Genomic DNA, 18,965 nt, shown 5'->3' with positions numbered 1-18,965 from the left:
ACAACAACAACAAAAAAACACACAAATAATGTAAATAGTGTGCATGAGAGCACTGCCAAATGCTGATTGCTCTTTAATATGTATGCCAAGTTAATTATGTTTCCATTTGGTTTATGTGAAGGAACATTATGTTTTAAGTCATATTTTATTTAACTTAATGCTAATTAAAGATCTGTGAGCTGATATAATTGGGTATTTGTATACATGGTAATACTACAGATTTCCAACTCGGAGGGAAAAAAAAAATCCTGAGTTTCAGAATAGAGCAAATATTCTACAGCATCGGAGAGAACAGAGCTGAGGCTCAGCAGTTTCTGAGAGTCCACTGTGCTGGGTCTAACACATGGAGGGCGGTCTATTTGCAAGAATTACACAAGAGTATAATGTCTTGTGTGTGAGAGAGAGCCCTGTCACTAAACAGATTTCTATATATCAAAATGACATAAAGCTCTGATTGAGCTGTGCAGGCGGAGTTAAGAAGCAGAAGAGACTGAACTTGTTTGTCAAATGTTGAGAAATAACTTTGTCTGTAGGATGAAAAATATCACTTATGGTTGTAATATTCCACCCGTGATTAGGAAAGTGAGAATGAAAGGTTAAATAGTTGTAGTAGTTACTGTAGCATGTGGTCACGGCTGGAGAATAATGTGTAAAAACCCGCTGGACTAATTTCTGGAGCTGCTGCTGCATCTGTCCTCCCTCTGAATTAGCCGGAGCCATGCATAGGAAGCCATTGTTTCCTTAAAAGCTGCAGGTACTTCAGTCATGCCTTCTCAGTTCAAGAAACACACCCCCCCAGAAACTCATTTCACTTCTGTGTTTATTTTTCCATGGCACATTATGATAAAATACTTCCTTTTATCATTCAGTGTCACATAAACGGAGACTACAGATTGGTACAAAATAATATAAAAATATTAATTGAAAGTTTGTGGTGTCATTTCATTACTATCACATTAGACAAAGTGTTGTTTGGTGTGAGTGACATCAGCACCTTTCACGGGACGGAAAAATGCACAGTAAAACTCTAGCTAAAGGACAAAAGCATTCAGTAATATCTATCACTCAAAGGAAGTGGCTGCAATATGCAACATATTCATTGTGTTCAGAGCCCACTGCCCTCTAGAGGAAACCAAGCTACAGCAAGTCAAATCACACAATTATCAAAAATAAGTTACAAAAAGATGAACCAGTGGTGTACACGAGACAGTGATGGCTGTGGTCAGTTTAAACAGAAACAAAAACAACATATTGCACCTTTGACACCTCAGTGAGAAGTTGCTCATGAATTATGAGGAAAAGAGCAAGTTGAACTCTAAGAAAAAAAAATCTAGTTCACACCAACAGCATTCATCAAGAGAATCACAAAAAGCTTTAACTAAAAAATACAATGAAAACAAAGGGAATGTAAAAAAAAAAAAAAAAAGATAACAAAACTGTACATGAACGATAGCAAAAGAAAGGCATAGTATCTTAGTTTGTGTCACTGAAAAGCACATGAGCGTGTCCCTTTCAGTGGTTTGGAAAACAAATATTTGTCTAGCTGTACAAGATCTGGTGATTTGTGGTTATATTAGTCTGAGTGTTTACAGTATTCAGAAGGCTTCATGTAGTGTTATCTGCGAGATGCACAAGTCTGTGAATTCAGGGTTCACAGCTCAAGCATGGCAGCTGCTGAGGACAAGGCAGTAACGCAGTAAGAAGTCCTCTGTCCACAGCAAAAACACCTTGAAATGTTAAGTCAAAACAATCAAACCACAGGCAGTTTACAGTCTGTCTAGGAAATTGCAACCATTATGTCAAAGTTATTAAAAATTTCTTCAAGACCAAGCTCAAAAATTCCCACAACACTGAGTAGGCGCTGGTTTCAATTCAGTCTAGAAGTCTGGAACGATTAATGAATTTGTCCATTGACAATTAATCAAATGTTTTTAAATAGTCATTTTCAGGCAGAAATGCAAAACTTTTCCTAATTCCAGCTTTTTAGAATTCATTCTCTGCTTTGTCAAATCTGATAAATTGAATATCCTTGAGATTTTGACTGTTGTTTGGGTAAGAGAGAGTGATTTAAATTTTTCACCACTTTGAGAAATGTTAAAGACAACACAAATGAATCAAGATAATAATCGACAGATTCATCATCAATAAAAACAACGGGTAGTTACAGCCCTAATTCAGTCAACAAGTTGGGCTCCATGGTCAGTTAAGGTGTCACCATGGTAACCAGTGGGCAACTGGCATTGGGGAATCTGGATGTGTTTAAACTTTAACAGGAAGTGGAAGATTGGAGATCGCAGCTTAAGAAACCTTGGAGGCAATTACAGACGACTGGCTGCAGATGTTTGTGTGGAACCAGTGACCACGAGGTTGTTCCACTGCGATGCAAACAGACGGTTTTGTGCACTCAGTTACTGAGTTGTAAGTGGAGTATGGTCCAGTGATGAAGAGAGGGGGGGACATTTCAGACCCCACAGATGCTGCATTAGCATCCACTTTAAAGCATAATAGCACAGAGTAATGAGAAGGCTGCTTGAGAAGTCTGAGCCTTAAAACCTGAGCCTGAATATACAGTTTCTATATGAACAGGTACAAAGAAAACTATAATTAATCAACGCATGTTTCTAAGTTTGTATAAAAAAAAGCTACACTACATCAAACAAAATGAATTTAAAAAAAAAAAACTAGAACAAGAAAAAGATGAGTCATTATAAATAAAAGCTATGGCATGTTTCAATGGCATCATATTCAAGTAATCTTGTTCAAGTCCCTGATACTTAGTGGTTCATGTAAACATTGGAGTCATTAACACAGACACAGAACCAACAGTTCATTAGAAGGCAGCAGCAATTCATATGTACAATACTCAACCAGCGTCCACGTCTCCTTTGCCACGCTGGTCCAGTCACATCAGTTTGTGTTCAATTCTTTGAGCGGTGGACACTGGAGAAATTAAAACTTAAGTACGACAAAACCTGCAGCTTTGAGAGAGCGACCCGGGGCGCGTGACGGCTCTGCCACAAGGCTTGACTTTGGAGGTGGGAGAGAGGAGATGAGGAGGACAGAGAGGAGAGGAAACAAACAAAAAAAAAAATCATCAAAAAAAATGAAACATTGCAGGTGTGTTCGAGCTGTAGACTTCACCTGCTGTGCACAAAACAATGAATTCTTCGTCCCCTCAGAGGTGTTGTGTGGTGAGGAATTCCCAGAGGGGCCCTTCAGCTCTAACAGAGCTTACAGGCAATAGATCAATGTTCACCGACATACATTTTGTGTCTTGTCCAGTCAGCAATGAGCCTCTGTTGTTTCTTCCTCTGTCTCTCTCAAATGGTGGCTCAAGAAACAATACCAGCCAATCTTTCTCTCTAAAACGTGTTCATTTTTTGGGATTAGAAATTAGAAAAAAAATATGTCAAGCAGCAAGATATCCTTATCACAGACACTTTGTGTTCTGTGCACTTCTAAAATTGGCTCAGCTATCACACAACTGAGAACAGGCACTGAATGAGGTGGGTGTTAGATCACACTGCTGCTTTCATCTCATTCACAGTGATGTCAGTCTCATAATAACACAGATTTATAAAAACCAGTTCAGAATATGGCAGTAACATTTTTTTGTAATGCCTCAGTGTTTCACATGAGTTAGTGGAGCGTTTGTCACGTCAGTGTGATGACTTCCACTGGGTCTGTCTTGCCTTTGGACCTCTGCTTGCGTTTGAGGCGTCTCTGTGAGAGGGACGGGGGAGTTGGACATGTTGAAGGTGTTGCGGAGCCGACGGAGAGAGAGAGGAGGTCTGTAAGTGGATGTTTCAGGGTGGGGAGCTGGGACGGAAGCATAGTAGTGCGCTCCCGTGGGGGTTTGCGATCCCTCTCCGTCTCCTGGCGTCACCTGTCAAAGCAGCCGGCTGTGAAGGTGTGATGGGCCCCCAGGTAGCCCCCGCTGTAGGCCATACTCAGACAGTGTCGTGGCTCTGCGGCGAGGGCCATCTGCACAGAAATGGGGCCCTGGAGCGGCAGCGCGCGAGCCCCCGGCTGAAGACCGGAGGTCAGGCTCGGGTAGGAGGGGAAGCCACCCCCAGGAGTCATGGAGGGAGCCCCAGTCAGCAGACCCATCCTGTGACTCTGAAGGAAGTCCTGAGACATGTTCACCACAGGCCCCAGAGCCTGGGAGTCAGCTAACGCCTGCAGCTGGGACAGAGACGGGGAATGCTGGGAAAGGTGTGGGAAGCCATCCGGCTGAAAGAGCAGCTGTGGTGTGGAGGAGGTGGAGGACGAGGATGAGGAGGAGGAGGCTGGTCTCTGGATGGCTGACACTGGAGAGAGGTGAGAGGTCTGGGGCTGAGACTGCAGGGAGGAGGGTCGGTGAGGAGGAGTGGATTTGGTTTTGTTGGCCTCCTTAACATCGTTGTCATGAGCACTGTGGAAGTGAAAGGCAGACATATATACAAATATGTCAGAAATGTATATGATGACCTAAACTCAACATTGTATTTTAGGGACAAAACAAAGTGCGTGACAGAGCTGTCCAGAAAAATGGCTTCTCAAATAAATCCATTAACAGGAGCAGAGATCAGTCTGAAACAACCATTTTTACTCCCACACAATTAGTCCCAACATGTGCAAACAATTATACTCAGACAGATGTAGACAAACAAACACACACTGTCACCTGCTGACCAAGAAATGTGCAACTTAATAACAGTTGTTAAATTACACACCACATTATTGCATACAACAATATGAGCCTCTACCAGTGAAAGTGACGGGCATCTTATAATCCAAAACCATGGCAACACAAAATACAGAGAGATAGGGGGTCTAAATGTCATCTACCTTGAGTTGCCCACTTCACTTCAAGAGGCTCTCGCTTTCTGTTTAGATTTTTTTTCTACTTGTGTGTGTATGTGTCTGTTGTGTGTGTCTTACAGCAGCATAAGTTCAATGCACTGGGTGAGGTGGTCCCAGGTGTAGCCTGTTAGCAGATGCAGGGCGGTTGTCCAGCTCGGGGAAATCTGAAGGCAAATGCGAGATGCTGCCACACACGCAGCAGCAACCTGGGATGGTCGGAAACTCAGAAAGGCGTGATCTAGAAGAACCCAGTGACAACAGTTCCATAAATTCTTTGATCGAATTTACATCAATTTATATCGATTAATGTGCAAACGCCTATTAAGCAAATAAAGCAAAGTGTAGTTCACCTTGCAGCGAGACTTCCAGAAAGTAGTGAGTGTATTTGTCCATGAAAGCCTTGGTCTTGGAGAGGGAGGACAGGGGCCAGCCGTTGTATAGGTCACCCTCCTGCACCGAGGCATGGAGGTAGTAGTCAATAAAGTGGGCGGGTGTGGGCATGCACAGATTCCAGCCGAAGGTCTCCAGCAGCAGGAGCTCCATTTTGATCAGATCCCTCTTGTTGAGAACCAGGTTCAGGCTGCACATAAAACCCAAAGAGTTCAGCTGCTCCAGTTTGGGAACCCGGTCCTCTTTCTCCTCAAATTTACCTGGAGAAAAACAAACCGGTGTTTAGTGCAAATCACTCTGCAGCACCATATTTGATAGTTTATGACATGATACGTCACACACAGTTAACATTTTTTGTGCATCACAGATCTTTTCATTCCTATGACAGTTTGTATTTATATCTATCAGTACTTTCTCTGTGCTCTACTAGGCCTGCAAGATTTCAACAAGATAAAAAAAAAAAAAAAAAAAAAGTGGTATCACAGCAGCTGACATGCTGTGTTTGAATCCCGGATGTGTATCATGAGTTAAAATCCCTCAAGAGTACGCAAACAGTATTTTTGATTTGCTCTTCGGGATCAAGATTTTGAAAAATGAATCAAATAAATCTTGATTTTATTTTTCACCGTTTCTGACATTTTAAAGACTACATGGATTAATAAAATTCTTTTACTAAAAAACATGCCTCAGATGTAGAATCCTAACATCTCTGCAGAAAAAATCTAAACCCAAAGCTAAGCCAAGTCATCTTGATATGGGTTGGCGATGACAGATCTTTGAAAAAGAATGGTTGTTAACTGCATTATTACTTTTATACAGTAAATATTATCTGTATCCACATGCAGCAGGTTTATAGTCAGCTCTTAAGAGCTTTACTCTAGCTTCCTCAGAACCTAACAAGTGCCTGCTAAGCATTAGCAATTAAGTTGACTATTACTGAACATCTGGCCATAAAGCTAAGCCATTACACTAACAAGCCTAGGGAAGCGTTGCTATAAGCTTACAGAGTGTGGGGCACTTTCTGTGGATTATACAGGCCTAACACTTTCTACGGAAAAGCAAGTCAGCTCGATCCCTGATATTTCTGTCCCTCTCACTTACTCCAGATCCTCGTAGACATTACAGCAGTGCCATTATGGTGAGCCCCCTCCACCTCCCAAGACTTATACTCCTTTCCATAGCAACAGCCCTGAGGCCTCAGGGGTCCATGTGGCCAATGAAGAGGGGTGATTCTGCTTTTGATCCATGGGTCCAATGGGCCTCTACTCAAACTTTAAGAATGAGGGCGAGGAGGTGGGTGTCAGGTTACACTGATACAGGCTTTGCTCTAAAGCATGTGCCTCAACTACACACAGCTTTAAGTAGAACGATGTGGGAACACAGTGCAGACTTAAAGTGGAACTAATTCACTCCCAAAACTATGGCTCGCTAGTTACTGAATGTTTGAGGCTTATATTAATATTTGAGAATACAGAGAGATGTTTTTTGTTTTTAACACTTGATTATAAGTTTTGATGTGGTAAACATTTACCTTTAGGCCTCCCATGTAGAATCTATCATCAGTATTTAAAGATAAATGGCTTATTCAAACACTATAATGTACTTATAAGCAGACTTAAGTGTTTTACTTAATTTACTTAATATATTTATCAATAGCAGATAATGTATGACAATACAGTAAAGCACATTTGTACTAATATGAAATATATCCAACTTATTGAAATTACTGTACATTAATATCTGCTTATAACTACATTAGAGTGTGTTTTAAAGTATGTCTAAAATGTTTATGTGTAGTTTATACATACTAAAATGGGGGCTTCAAGCAAAGTGTTGCCTTTGATGAATGCCTCTTATTTTAAGTGGGACATTTTACAGTTTACAGTATATTTATCATTGCTGTCAGGTGAACAAACTAGGTGATAGCAACAGTTTCTACATGACCCGAAACATATTTTTGGCATTTCTGTAGTTCTACTTCTAGTCATTTATCGAGCAACATACCACCTTTATGGAACAGGTTGTTATCATGAGCCCAAACACACACTGAACTGCAAAAGCTTTTCAAACATACTGAAAGTCAAAAAATAAATAAATAAAACATTAAATAATGACAGGGAAAATAAACCTGATATGAACAAGTGCCACTCAGTGGCTGTTGTAGAATTAGGTATTATATCCACAGGCAAGGATTAAAAAGTTTAGTATTGGCTTTGTCAAAATGTAAATCCAGCTGGGAATAACAGGAATCCTCTGCTGGGGTAAATCTTGGCCTCTAATCTAAAACCATGGCAACCAAACATTAAAATAGGGGCTTTATTGACTTTTCCGAGCTGCAGTTTGAAGTGGATCCTTTGAGCAATTATTGTCTGACATGCCACAGCTATTGTGGGCGTCTTTGATGGACCTCTTTTACCTCTTTATGCTCACGTCTGAGAGCGGGGCATCTTCCTACCAAGTGTGAGTTTTATCACTGGTGTTGCGACCTGCCATTAAGCAGGACAGGAGAGAGGAAGAGAGAGGGAATGGTTGAGAGAGCATGAGGGGAGGGGAGTGGGGGATCTGCAGCCCAACAGGCCAGGGGGGTAATTAGCAGAGAGGCAGTAATGGCGTCTCTCCAGCAGAACAGGAAGCACAGTGAAACAGGGCTGTTTACACCCACAAGGGCTCGTTCCACAGCCCAGTCCACACTTGCCTCATTCTCTCACCCTCATATCCTCTGGATCAGGGCTCCGTCTATTGCTAGACTGCTATGTCCACACAGACGCTGCCATAAAAAGCCATCAGTGCCCCCAATCTCCACACAACCCAGGACTCTTTGATCTCGGGAGAGACACAGAGCAAGTCAATCTCCTCATTGTGCTCTGTGATTACTCTTTGGGTTTAGTTCTGTGGGTGACTGGGCACATGAGAGACATGGGATGCCCAACAGCTTTGAAAATGAAAAACAAAGTAACTTCAGAGGAACCTACAGAAGTATGGCACGAGTCTGAGCCACAAACCAGTTTGACTTACTGTAAAGAGAACTGCCTCCTGTGCTCATCACAGCCGGTGACAAAACAGTGGTCTCATTCATTTCAATGAGTTGGCACAGCAGGAGAGCAACTACAGAGGGCTCCAGCGAGAAAAACACACAGGGTGGTGGGAATAAAAAAAAATGATCCTGCTTCTACTTTTTCTGCAGAACAATGAAACGTCATCCAGTGTCAGAGCCTGGTATCATTTGAAATCTTTAGATACAGGTGCTGAGTATGACTCCAACCATTACCGTTAATTACATTATGTATTGATCTGCTGATTACTTTCTTATTTGATCAGTTAATTATTTGATCTAAAATGTCAAAAAATAGAGAAAAATAACCATCACATCTTCCCAGAGCCCAAGGTTATATCTTGAAATGCTTTTTTAGTCCAAAATCAATTGAATTGAATCAATTGATATATTAGGGAGTTTTAAAAAAAAACAGCAAATACTCATATTTCAGAAGCTGGAAGGAGCACATTCTTGTAATTTTTGCTTTAAAAACATAAATAATAAATATATTATCAGAATTGCTGCTGATTAATTTTTACCAATTCACAAATTCATCTGTGGTGCTAATTTACATTTCAGTACAGATACCTAACAATACTTGAATCAGAGTTTCTACAAAACTTTTTTACAACAAAACAAAGTCGTACTAGATGTGTGTCTAAATTCAAGGTAATATTTGCTAAGTTATTATTTAGATAAATAAAAACTTGACTTCGATAGCGTTTGAATTTTTTATATTACAGTTAAATATATGTCTCACAAGTTGTACAATCTCATCTCAATCTCATCTCAAATAAATATAACCCCACATTCTGTGTAATTGAACTGGACTTCCTGATTTGTATTTCATTTTCTCACTGATACCCTGTAGCAACATGCAAACACTATCCCAGCCCCTCATACTGTTTGGCTGTTGTCAGTCTGAACGTGGCCTGAGAGAGATGGTACATTCCTCTCCTGTGAGTTCAGCCTACCTGGAATGCAGGCGGCTCAATGATCCTATCTGAAGTCAGCGAGCAAGGAAGAGACACTGTGATGAAGGAAAAAAAAAACAGCTTTCCTTTCATCTACACCAATTACCTTTCCATACAGCTGCCACTACAGGACACCTACTCTTTCTCACAGCACCCACAGGTGAAGATGATGATGAGAAAAGGTAGAGTAAACAGTGAGAGGTTATAGGTCATGGGGCTAGGGAGAGGTAAGGCAGGGATGCAGGGCCTCCTCCCAGGTGTGCTGTTTGGGGAAGAGGTGGGGGTGGGGAGGGGTTTAGAGCGATAGGGGCTGTTAAGAAACCTGAGAGCTGTATTCTCACACAGAGAGAAAGGCCTCTGTTTCTGTTGCTCTCCGTTTTCCCAAGATCATGTAACTCTAATAGGACTTTAAGTCGCTGTAAGAAGCGTGGTAAAGTATCTCTGTTATTTCTCTGAAAATGTAATGAATAGATGTCTGGTTAAATACTATGGGAAAATGGAAAAAAGCCAAAATAAATTTCAGACTATGGGGGAAAAAATGGGGAAAATTAAAATTAAACAGACTCAAAACAGGGACACTGTAACAGTGCTACAAACAAATTCATTGACAGGACTGCATGAATGATGGGAAATATGTGAATGTGTTTTTCAATAAGTTTTTATATTAATTACTGTTATTGTTGATAAAGATGCCAACATAGATTTAAAAGACAAAAAAAGTTTCTTCTTTACATTCTTCCTCATTCACTCCTGCTTTTTCTCTTTGACTTGACAGCCAGGGAGGAATTTCCTCTGCTCTTTAAACTCCTTTTATTTGCTGGTTCATCTTTCATTGGGAGTGTGAAATTGGTCACAGCTCCATCACAGAATCTCCATGTTGCCACCCCTGGCCCTGGCGGCTCACACATTGTGGGCCCGGGTTGACCCTTGACCCCTGACGCTAATGCCTGAGTGACCAGGGAGAATCCAAGAAACTCTGTGTGTGTGTGTGTGTGTGTGTGTGTGTGTTTGGGGGGATCCATTGACTAAGGGTATAAAGCGCCTTGCCGAACGGTTGATGATGACTGACACTGGGAGTATGACGGCAAACAGAGCCTCAGGCATTACACAACACATGCACATTATAATTACAAAACAGCTCTTAAATAAACAATAAAATGAACTAGTGCTTTGGTAATATCTGATAATAATACATAACACTGACATTTCCAATCCCGTCTGTACATTTCTACATAATTTCATTAATTACGAGGGCCCCACATGACAACAGTTCCATAAGAATTATTGTCAAACCTCAGAGTGGGGGATAAAGGGGGAAGTGGGCTCCCTATTAATCTACATTTCAGGGCACCCTGCCGGGTGGTTCAGTTCTAATATGTCCCATTTTGCAGGCCACCTCTTCTCCCTCCCTTTCTACCCTGTTTAACATCAGCAGCCGACCTGCCTTTGAAGTACTGCTGCACTCATTTCCCAACCCCCCCAGGGATGTGGGCCTGCTTTTACTGGCCGCCCTGTCCCAGGACTGGCTCACTCCGCCTGTCCCTGACAAGGTGAGAGAACGGAGAGGAAACAGAGCCGAGCAGCTAAGGGGAAAAAGACACCACGAGAACACAGTCAGTTAAAGGGCTCTGTGGCAGTAAAGCAATGCCCTCTCAATAGGAAATGGATTAGACTTGAATATGGATCTTAATTAGGGTGATGAGGAGAAAAAAATCCATAGGTATATCACAAGGTTGCCACAGCAACCATCTCCTCATTTAGCCATGTTAGCTTACAGCAAGTCTCTACCATGAACACACAAACACACGCCTGCACACACAACCTCCACCCCTCAGTCACTGCTCCCCTCCCCCTCTCTGGGAAGCGTCTGGCTGGCTGTCCTGCTTGCAGTGACGGGCTTTTGTTTGAGGCCTGACTCGGAGAGCATATGGCAGGTGCCCCTCAGCACACAGTTCCTCCCCACCCCCGGGCTCCAAGTCCTATGTAAGTGCACTGTGTACTGACTGAGCTTCTGGTACGTTTTTTTTTTGTTGTTTGTTTAAGGGACCCTTCACTCAATCAGGTTCACTGAACAAAATAGATGAAAACCAGCATCAACAATAAGTCACTGCAGAGACATCACAAAATTGATGACATGAGCATTCAATGGTCATAATCATGAACCAAATAACAAATTTCCCAAAATACCCAAAAGCAAGCACTGCAACAGAGAAAGATTCTGATGCTGACGGGCAGCAGAGACATCTACAATGTCATTTACCATAACAAACCATTGCAGTATGCAGAGCTCTGACTTCAGGGATCAAGATCTGTCAGGAAGATTGATGTGATCACTGCAGGATTTCATGGAATGTAACACAATAGAAACTTAACTTGTGAACTGGTTTTTAAATGGAAATAGGCAGTGTTTACATGAACTGTCTTCACTGAAGTCAACATTACATGTTCCAGGATTTTGGTTTGTTAGAGTAATTGGCTTAAGTAAATAAGTGCCTGACAGTCAATAACACCCAGTCCCTGTGGGTTTAAAAAACTGACCACAATCTTACTCTTGCAAATGAAAAAGAGCTCATCCATGAACACACACAAACATCCACAAAAACACACATACAATGGAGTAACAGGATTAAGCAGTGACTGCTGAGAGGCACAAAAGAGGTAGCAATTAATTAACCGAGTGCAGAAGCCAGAAATATTTGAAGAAAGACAATGTATGTGCCTGTCAAAGGCAGGCAAGGGGACCTGGGGAGGCCGTTCAATAACTAGGCCAGATTCCAAAGCACCTCAGGACAGATAAGAACCCAAGTCAACTTTGAATCAAACACCCTTTTAAGCCTTCATCAATCATGGCAGAGACTCCCCAGAGTCCTGGAGGAGTCAGAGGCAGGAGAGCAAAGAGGAGAGAGCCTCACTAACTGAACGCCACAATCAAAAGATTCAACAAAAAAATGGATTAATCTAATGAAAGAGTAGAGGAGAACCTGTGTCCAGGTTGGGTTGAAAACATTTCTATCACTCCATGAGCAAACTCTCAAAGCTATTCTTGGATTCTCATGAGATTGCTTTTAAATAAAACCTCTTTCAAGTCCCATATTCAAATTTATCCCACCACAGAGACTACTCTGATTGCAAAGATGGTCTGTATGCGACTACACGTACGCACACACTCACACACATATGCTGAGCCCTCCCAAGTGAGCGGGCCCTGTTCCAGACTCCCACTTTGACGTTATCATTAGTCTAATTACCCATGATGCCAGGGGCTGCATTAATGTACAGAAAACCTCTGTCTGTTAATCACCAGACAAGATGCAGAGACACTAATAACTACCACACAACCTGTACCATGCATCAGCCGGAGGAGAATGATTAACACACCTGTATTACACAAAACACATGCACAAAGAAACACTTTTATATTTCACAGCAGAGAAGCATGTTGGTTACTGGTTATCAAACTAAAAAAAACACCTCACTCATTTCTACAGAAACACTGACAGCTTGAGAAAAACAGCAACTACAGCTATATTTCTGGACAACAGATCCCATGTAAAAAAAACCCAAACAAACAATTCCTTATTCCATCTCTCAATACTTTGTGACTCCCCTATTCTCTCTCTGGCACTCAGTCAATTCTCTACTAAAAATTCTAATATTAAAAATGGTCACAAATTTACAGTTTCATTTACTTAAAAGGGGTCTCAGTTGTTTCCAAAAAACAACTGGCCACTCTAGTTTTTAGTTACTACAACTACAGTGACCATGTTCATTGTAATTAATGAGCGTGTCATTCAAGGCACACTCATGTTTAATAGTTTTTGGACACAGAGGAATAAACAACATTAGGCTTTGGCTCCACAGGAAGTTTAGATATGAATCCATCTTTCAGGTATGAAAATATTGGGTGATCAGAGAAAAGTGCCATTAAAGAATTGCTGGGAAGGATTGCTGGTGGTCTCTGCAACCAACCATGTTTTCACTGACAGAGTAAGGGAAAAAAAGAAAGAAAAGAAAGAAAAGAAAAAATAAATAAACACAACTTTGATGAGTGGATATTGTGACCTTGACAGAAGCAAAACTAGTGGACTAAATGGACTGCAAACAGCAGCAGCCCCATTTATTTCAGCTAAGATCAAGGACATAGATAAACTCCTGCAGACACAAGTGTAATCCCCAACAGTTTCTCCTAAAACAATGGTGCAGTCATGCTACCACAATGGTAAGCTTGTTTTTTTTTTTTTTTTTTAAATCAACATGGCAGCTAACAGTAAAGTGTCATTACAGGCCATCAGATCAGCCCGAACAGTGTAGCTGGAAGAGAAAAACATCATGGTCTCTTAAGCATAGCTCAAATTAGCCTTGTTGCAGGAAGTGTTTCACCTTGTACCATCTGTGCACAAACCCACAAATCACAGTATCTTTTTTAGCTCAGAATATTTACATTGCAGTTTTTGCGCATTTACAGGTGAAGTCAAAATGCTCTTCAAGATGAAAACACAAAACCTAGTCTTAGTAAAGTCACCTCTGTATCCCATTTTAGTTTAGATTTAAGAAATACAGATTCTACAGATCAAATTAAACACATGGATTTAGGGACAAAGCTAGGAGGCTGTTCATAGACTTACTGGCTAGGAGCAGGCAAGAGAGGGCGATCACATAGAGCTGCTTGACGGCCACATCATAGTGGTCCATGAACAAGTCCAGCAGGTACACGGCCAGGTGACGTGCTGTAGGACATAGCTGATAGCGATTACTGAGGATGGCCAGCAAGTCTGCAAAGTACCGCCGCATGCCAATCTGTGGAGAGTGGGCCCGGTAGACCGGTAACTTCAGCTCCTAAGAGAGGGAGAAAAGAAGAGGGGGGGGTGTAAATGGTGGGGGTGGGTGCGAGGAGTTGGGTGGGCAGGAAGCAGCGGTGGAGAAACGCAGGGGTTGTAAAGAATATGCATAATAATAGCGAGCCATGCATGTCTCCTGCTGACTGGATTTAACTGTTTTCAGGAGAGCCGGGGTCTGAAACACTCACATCAAGAATAAAACTCAATTTATCACAGAAAAATCTTGATCATGCTTGTGACTCATTTCAATTTCATTTAATTCACCAACGCTGCAGAGAACTGGAGATAATTTGGGTCATTGCAGGGGTCTCTGAGCAATGGGCTGAGGGTGGTGGAGGTAGTGGTGGGATGTGTGTGTGTGTGTGTGTGTGTGTGTGTGTGTGTGTGTGGTTTTGGGGAGGGGCGCCCATGGAGGTTGAGTGGTAGATAGGATTAGGTTTCACCCCTAGCACATCTCCTATTCATGTTCAATTAGCTGCATGTGTTTCAAAGTGGAAGGAAGATACTCAGGGGCATTAGCATTGAATCAGCCTCGGGTATCTTCCCAATCAGCTACAGAGAACAGGCGAGTACAAGGATCCAGTTTCAAAATCTGCCTCAGAGTAAGAAACAACAAACATTTGGCAATGGATGTACAAACTTACTGCAGTTACTTTCTCAGTATTTAAGCAGCTTATACCAGAAACTGTTTTTGATTTCAAAAATGTTTTTTCACTCTCTGTGAATCTGAGTAAAAACAAGAGCTTTTCATTTGGATTTAATATTGAGGATTGCTGAATTAATCTCCTTAAGATCAAACAGCAAGGGGTCCTTACATGAGATGAGAAATACAGAAAACATCCACATCATGTTAGGACTGTTGTTTAGGAAGGTCCCTGTCTTTAGGCTCCCTCTAAAAGTCCCCATGTTGGTTTAAAGCTCAGTGTTTCAAAAGAAACTCACAGAAATACATGGTACAGTTAATTCTTTGTATAACACAATTCACTGTGAGGGCAAAACTACAAACACTGTCAGGTTTACACAAACTGTCAACTATTTATTTTGAGCGCAACTAAGACAACAATGATGCTCAGACTGACACTAATTGAATCCAAAAATAAACAGTAACCCCCCTCCCTCTCAAATCCACATATAGCAGCTCCACCCCCCACCCCCACCCGAGTGCCACAACCAACCATACCACCCGATCCTCCTCAAACTCTCCTCTCCTCCCACTGCTTCAGATTCTGCCTCTGGTCCATCTGTCTGTCTGGGGGTACAAGGGCAGCAGGAGGGGAGGGAGGGGGCTGCTGCTGGAGTCTGGAGGGGCTCCAGGGGGTGGGTGGGTGGAGAGGTGCCTTTGTGGGGGACCCGCACCATAATTAAGGATTCCACAGCTGCCTCCGCCTGATTTGCATGTCTGATAATTTGCCACATGCTACACACAACCACTATCTCCCACATCAGGGCATTATCACTGCAGCAAACGTCATTAAGGCTGGATGAGGCTGTGGGGGAGCAGGCGCCATGCAGGAAATCTGAACACTGTGTGAAGGCCTTTCTACAAACAGCTCTAACACTGAGTTCACCTTTCTCTCTTCCATTATAAACTGTACTCTGTTTTCAGCTTTTCCATTTCTGAAAACATACACCCCTACTCACTGTACGTTTTTAACAACGCACATGTGAACAGCTTTGGTAAAATATCATTAAAGAAATATTTAAACTTAAAATGAGAAAATAAGCAATTAGTCTGTGGATTGCTTTCTTATATTTATTAAGTCCAAAAAACGCTGGGAAAAAAAAAAAAATACCATCACAGTTTCACAAAGTTCAAGGTCACTCTTTAGATTTCTTTTTTCATTTGACCAACAGCCCAAAACCCAAAGGCATTTTTAAATTCTATTCATCGTTTAATATTGTGTTGTGTTGCTTTTATATATGTTATATATGTTATAGACTTAGACTTGCCTTGTTGTTGAACGGTGCGACACAAATCACTCAGTTGCTCCAATTGTTTTGTGTCCATCAACTGACCAATTAATTGACTGCACTACGTTTCCACATAAGAATATATCATAAAATCTATGACCCTGCCAATGTTTAAGTCCTTAAATACAAATACTTCACTCTCCAGTAGAAAAACAAGATACTCTGCTGTCACGGTAAGGAAGTTAAAGTAAGCTTGTGGCAGAAGAAAGTCAAGCTGTGATTCCTGTGAGGTATGAAAAAAATGTCCTCTTGCAAAAATGCCAACAGTGTCTTTTCACATTGTGTTATACACTATCAAAAGATTCCTATCTAGATATATATCTCAAAAAACTCAAAAAGGCCTGACTGGCTGACTGTAATTTAAAACACAGGCAGTAGTAAGTTGTTCAACTAACATACAGTATGTTGTCAGCTAAAGCTTCCTGAATGAAATGATCAACTTAAATCTGTTTCTATTAAAATCAGTGTCTCATTTCTCATGTCACCATATGTCCCAGATATTTCTATTTTGTAACATTTACAATGAGGACATTACATCACACAGTATATACTGTGGTGAGACTGCTGCTTGGGATTTAACCAAAAATGCTGATATAAGGAGATCAAACCCTAACATTAGACTGACGGGATCTCCCTTTCATTACAGTATGTAAGAAAAGAGTGGGTGTGTTGTTCAGTTTCCAGCTCTGCATACAGATCTTCACTCTAATTGACAGCTCACTCTGAGTCAGACACAGTCAAGCAAGAACAAACCGAATCAAACTGTGTGTAAGTGAGTGACTCATTGTGAGACTCACAAACATCTGATTCACTACAGTCCTCATTCTCCACATATATACACATTCAGGCACCTGATGTCCCCAAACCTGATCTGCATTCACCTCCCCTCGGTGAGACGCTGGCAGGAGAGCCTCGGCTCTAAGATGCCAGTGAAGTGACAGATGTCTCCATTAAAGTGACACATGGGGAGAAATATGATCACGCTTCGAGGTTAATTAAGACATTCTCAATTAATGAGCCTTAACTCCTCCATGTAATCTAATTTAGATCATGTTTAAATAGACAACAGGACTGTGTAATTATATTTTCCTCCCAACTTTCAGTACATTGTACCATACATGTGGACTATCAAGGCCTGCTGCTTCAGACTGTCTTATTTATTTCTTCTTGATTAATCACTAAAACGTTCACAGTCTCTCTTGATTTTCTCTCAATTGTTGAATCTAAATCTTAAAGTTATTTTCATTATCAACCACTTCAATTATTCTCTCAATTTTCTGTTAAAAATAACCATCACAATTTTCCCAGAGCCCAGATGTCTTAGATGTCTAGTTTTGTCTGTTTGTGTAAACCTGACAGTGTTTGTAGTTTTGCCCTCACAGTGAATTGTGTTATACAAAGAATTAACTGTACCATGTATTTCTGTGAGTTTCCTTTGAAACACTGAGCTTTAAACCAACATGGGGACTTTTATTCAATGTGCCTCAATAAAAGAACAAAAAAACCCTGAAAATATTCACATTTCAGGGGATGGAAACAACATATGTAGCCATTTTGATCACAAATTTGCTTAAACAATAGATCAATCATCAAAATAGTTGCAGATAAACTTTTTCAATTAATCAGGGAAATGTTGCAGCTCTTATTAACAGATTAGTCAATAGTCTAGTTTTTTTTGTTGTTTTATGTATACAGTACTATAATGTACATCCAGTGTTGTTTGGTGACAGACTGTAAATCATTTACTGTTTTTTTCATGTAAATAAAGCAGCTTAATAATAACAGTCTCACCTTGATGCGGAGGGACTGATGGATATCTGCAGCCAGCTGTCCTTTCCACCATTGCAGCTCCCTCTCCATCTTTCCCATCCAGAGGAGACTCCAAGAATCAAGATTTACCTGCCGAGACACGTGTCCAAATCAAGATAAAGTTCAAACACTTCAACAGAGGGGTTATGCTGGGCTGAGAGGGGTGAGTATAACTGGAAGATGTATAGTTTCCAAACTGAGTAAAACCATCAGATATAAGAGAGTATCAAGCTGAACAAAAGTAATTCCATACATAAAATAAATAGGATTTAATCAACTAGAAGCTTGAACTGTCAATTAGAGCAATGCTGTTGTTAAAAACTGTTTTTTAAGGAGAAATCCAACGGTTTTGATAAAGTTTTTGAACATCCTGGTGATTCCACAGCATAGGTCTCTTTCCCTGCATAGGCCATTTTCTCTGCTCGGGAATTTAAATGGCTCAGTTAAATGCCCGCTCGACCACGCTGTAGGTCAAACGAACCAAAGCAGCCTTTCAATAACGCCACTTTTTGACACGGTTGTTCACTGCAAAGACAAACTGCTGACAAATCCACCACTTTGGTTATCATCTAAAACGAGTGTACACCACGAGACAGCGGCCAAACAGTGAGGCTACACAAGTTAACTGCCCACCGAGCAGCCGCCTCGTTCAAAAACAAAAAAACAGCACACTGTGATAAAACCAGACATCTTAGCACAAACACGGCTCGTTCCTCCTACAGAACAACAACCCGGTAAACTTTTCTTCTCGGTGGTTATTACATGTGCCACTCACCGCTCCGACGGGAATGCCCCCCAGACCCCTTTGTCTCAGTCCGACATCCTGAATGAGAGAACTCCTCTTCGGCTCAACTTTCAGAAAGACCTCTTTTTTTCGACCGAAAACACAAAGTTCAAATCCGCTGACAAGTTCGTAAAGCAGCTGCCACCGCCAAATCCTGGCCACGGACGTTCAGTCGAGCCGTTTTCCCCTAAAACTGTTGACACTTCTTTTTCCGAGAGATTTCGCTCAGCCGTTTCCTCTCCGGTGGCTCCGCGGTAACAAAGTCGCCTCCTCGGCTGCACCAGCTGCTGCTGCTGCTGCGGTGCGAGGCTCGTGCGCTC

The 18,965-nt window shown here is 41.5% G+C and overlaps 1 protein-coding gene across 1 annotated transcript; it reads right to left on the bottom strand.

Annotated features, from left to right (window-relative positions):
• Positions 1-802: 802 nt before the first annotated feature.
• Positions 803-18,957, bottom strand: ccnjl (cyclin J-like). Its single transcript, XM_018675752.2, has 6 exons — positions 18,637-18,957; positions 17,844-17,951; positions 13,869-14,079; positions 5,196-5,495; positions 4,924-5,083; positions 803-4,414 (listed from the first exon to the last, which is right to left on the bottom strand). Exons 2-6 carry the CDS (start codon positions 17,919-17,921, stop codon positions 3,883-3,885), a joined length of 1,281 nt encoding a protein of 426 aa, XP_018531268.1. The 5' UTR covers positions 17,922-17,951; positions 18,637-18,957; the 3' UTR covers positions 803-3,882.
• Between the last annotated feature and the right edge of the window lie 8 nt (positions 18,958-18,965).

The sequence above is a fragment of the Lates calcarifer genome, linkage group LG8, assembly GCF_001640805.2.
Source record: "Lates calcarifer isolate ASB-BC8 linkage group LG8, TLL_Latcal_v3, whole genome shotgun sequence".
Taxonomy (NCBI): Eukaryota; Metazoa; Chordata; class Actinopteri; family Centropomidae; genus Lates; species Lates calcarifer.
The sequence above is the reverse complement of the archived record's forward strand: the minus strand, read 5'-3'. Positions and strand labels throughout refer to the sequence as shown.

Excerpts from the sequence above, each read along its gene's own strand:
- ccnjl (XM_018675752.2), bottom strand. The coding sequence starts at position 17,921 with ATGGGAAAGATGGAGAGGGAGCTGCAATGGTGGAAAGGACAGCTGGCT. Across the intron at positions 5,496-13,868 it reads CTCTTGCCTGCTCCTAGCCA|GTAAATTTGAGGAGAAAGAG; the intron begins GTAAGTCTATGA and ends GTTTTTCTCCAG. Across the intron at positions 4,415-4,923 it reads TGCATTGAACTTATGCTGCT|TGCTCATGACAACGATGTTA; the intron begins GTAAGACACACA and ends TCACTTCCACAG.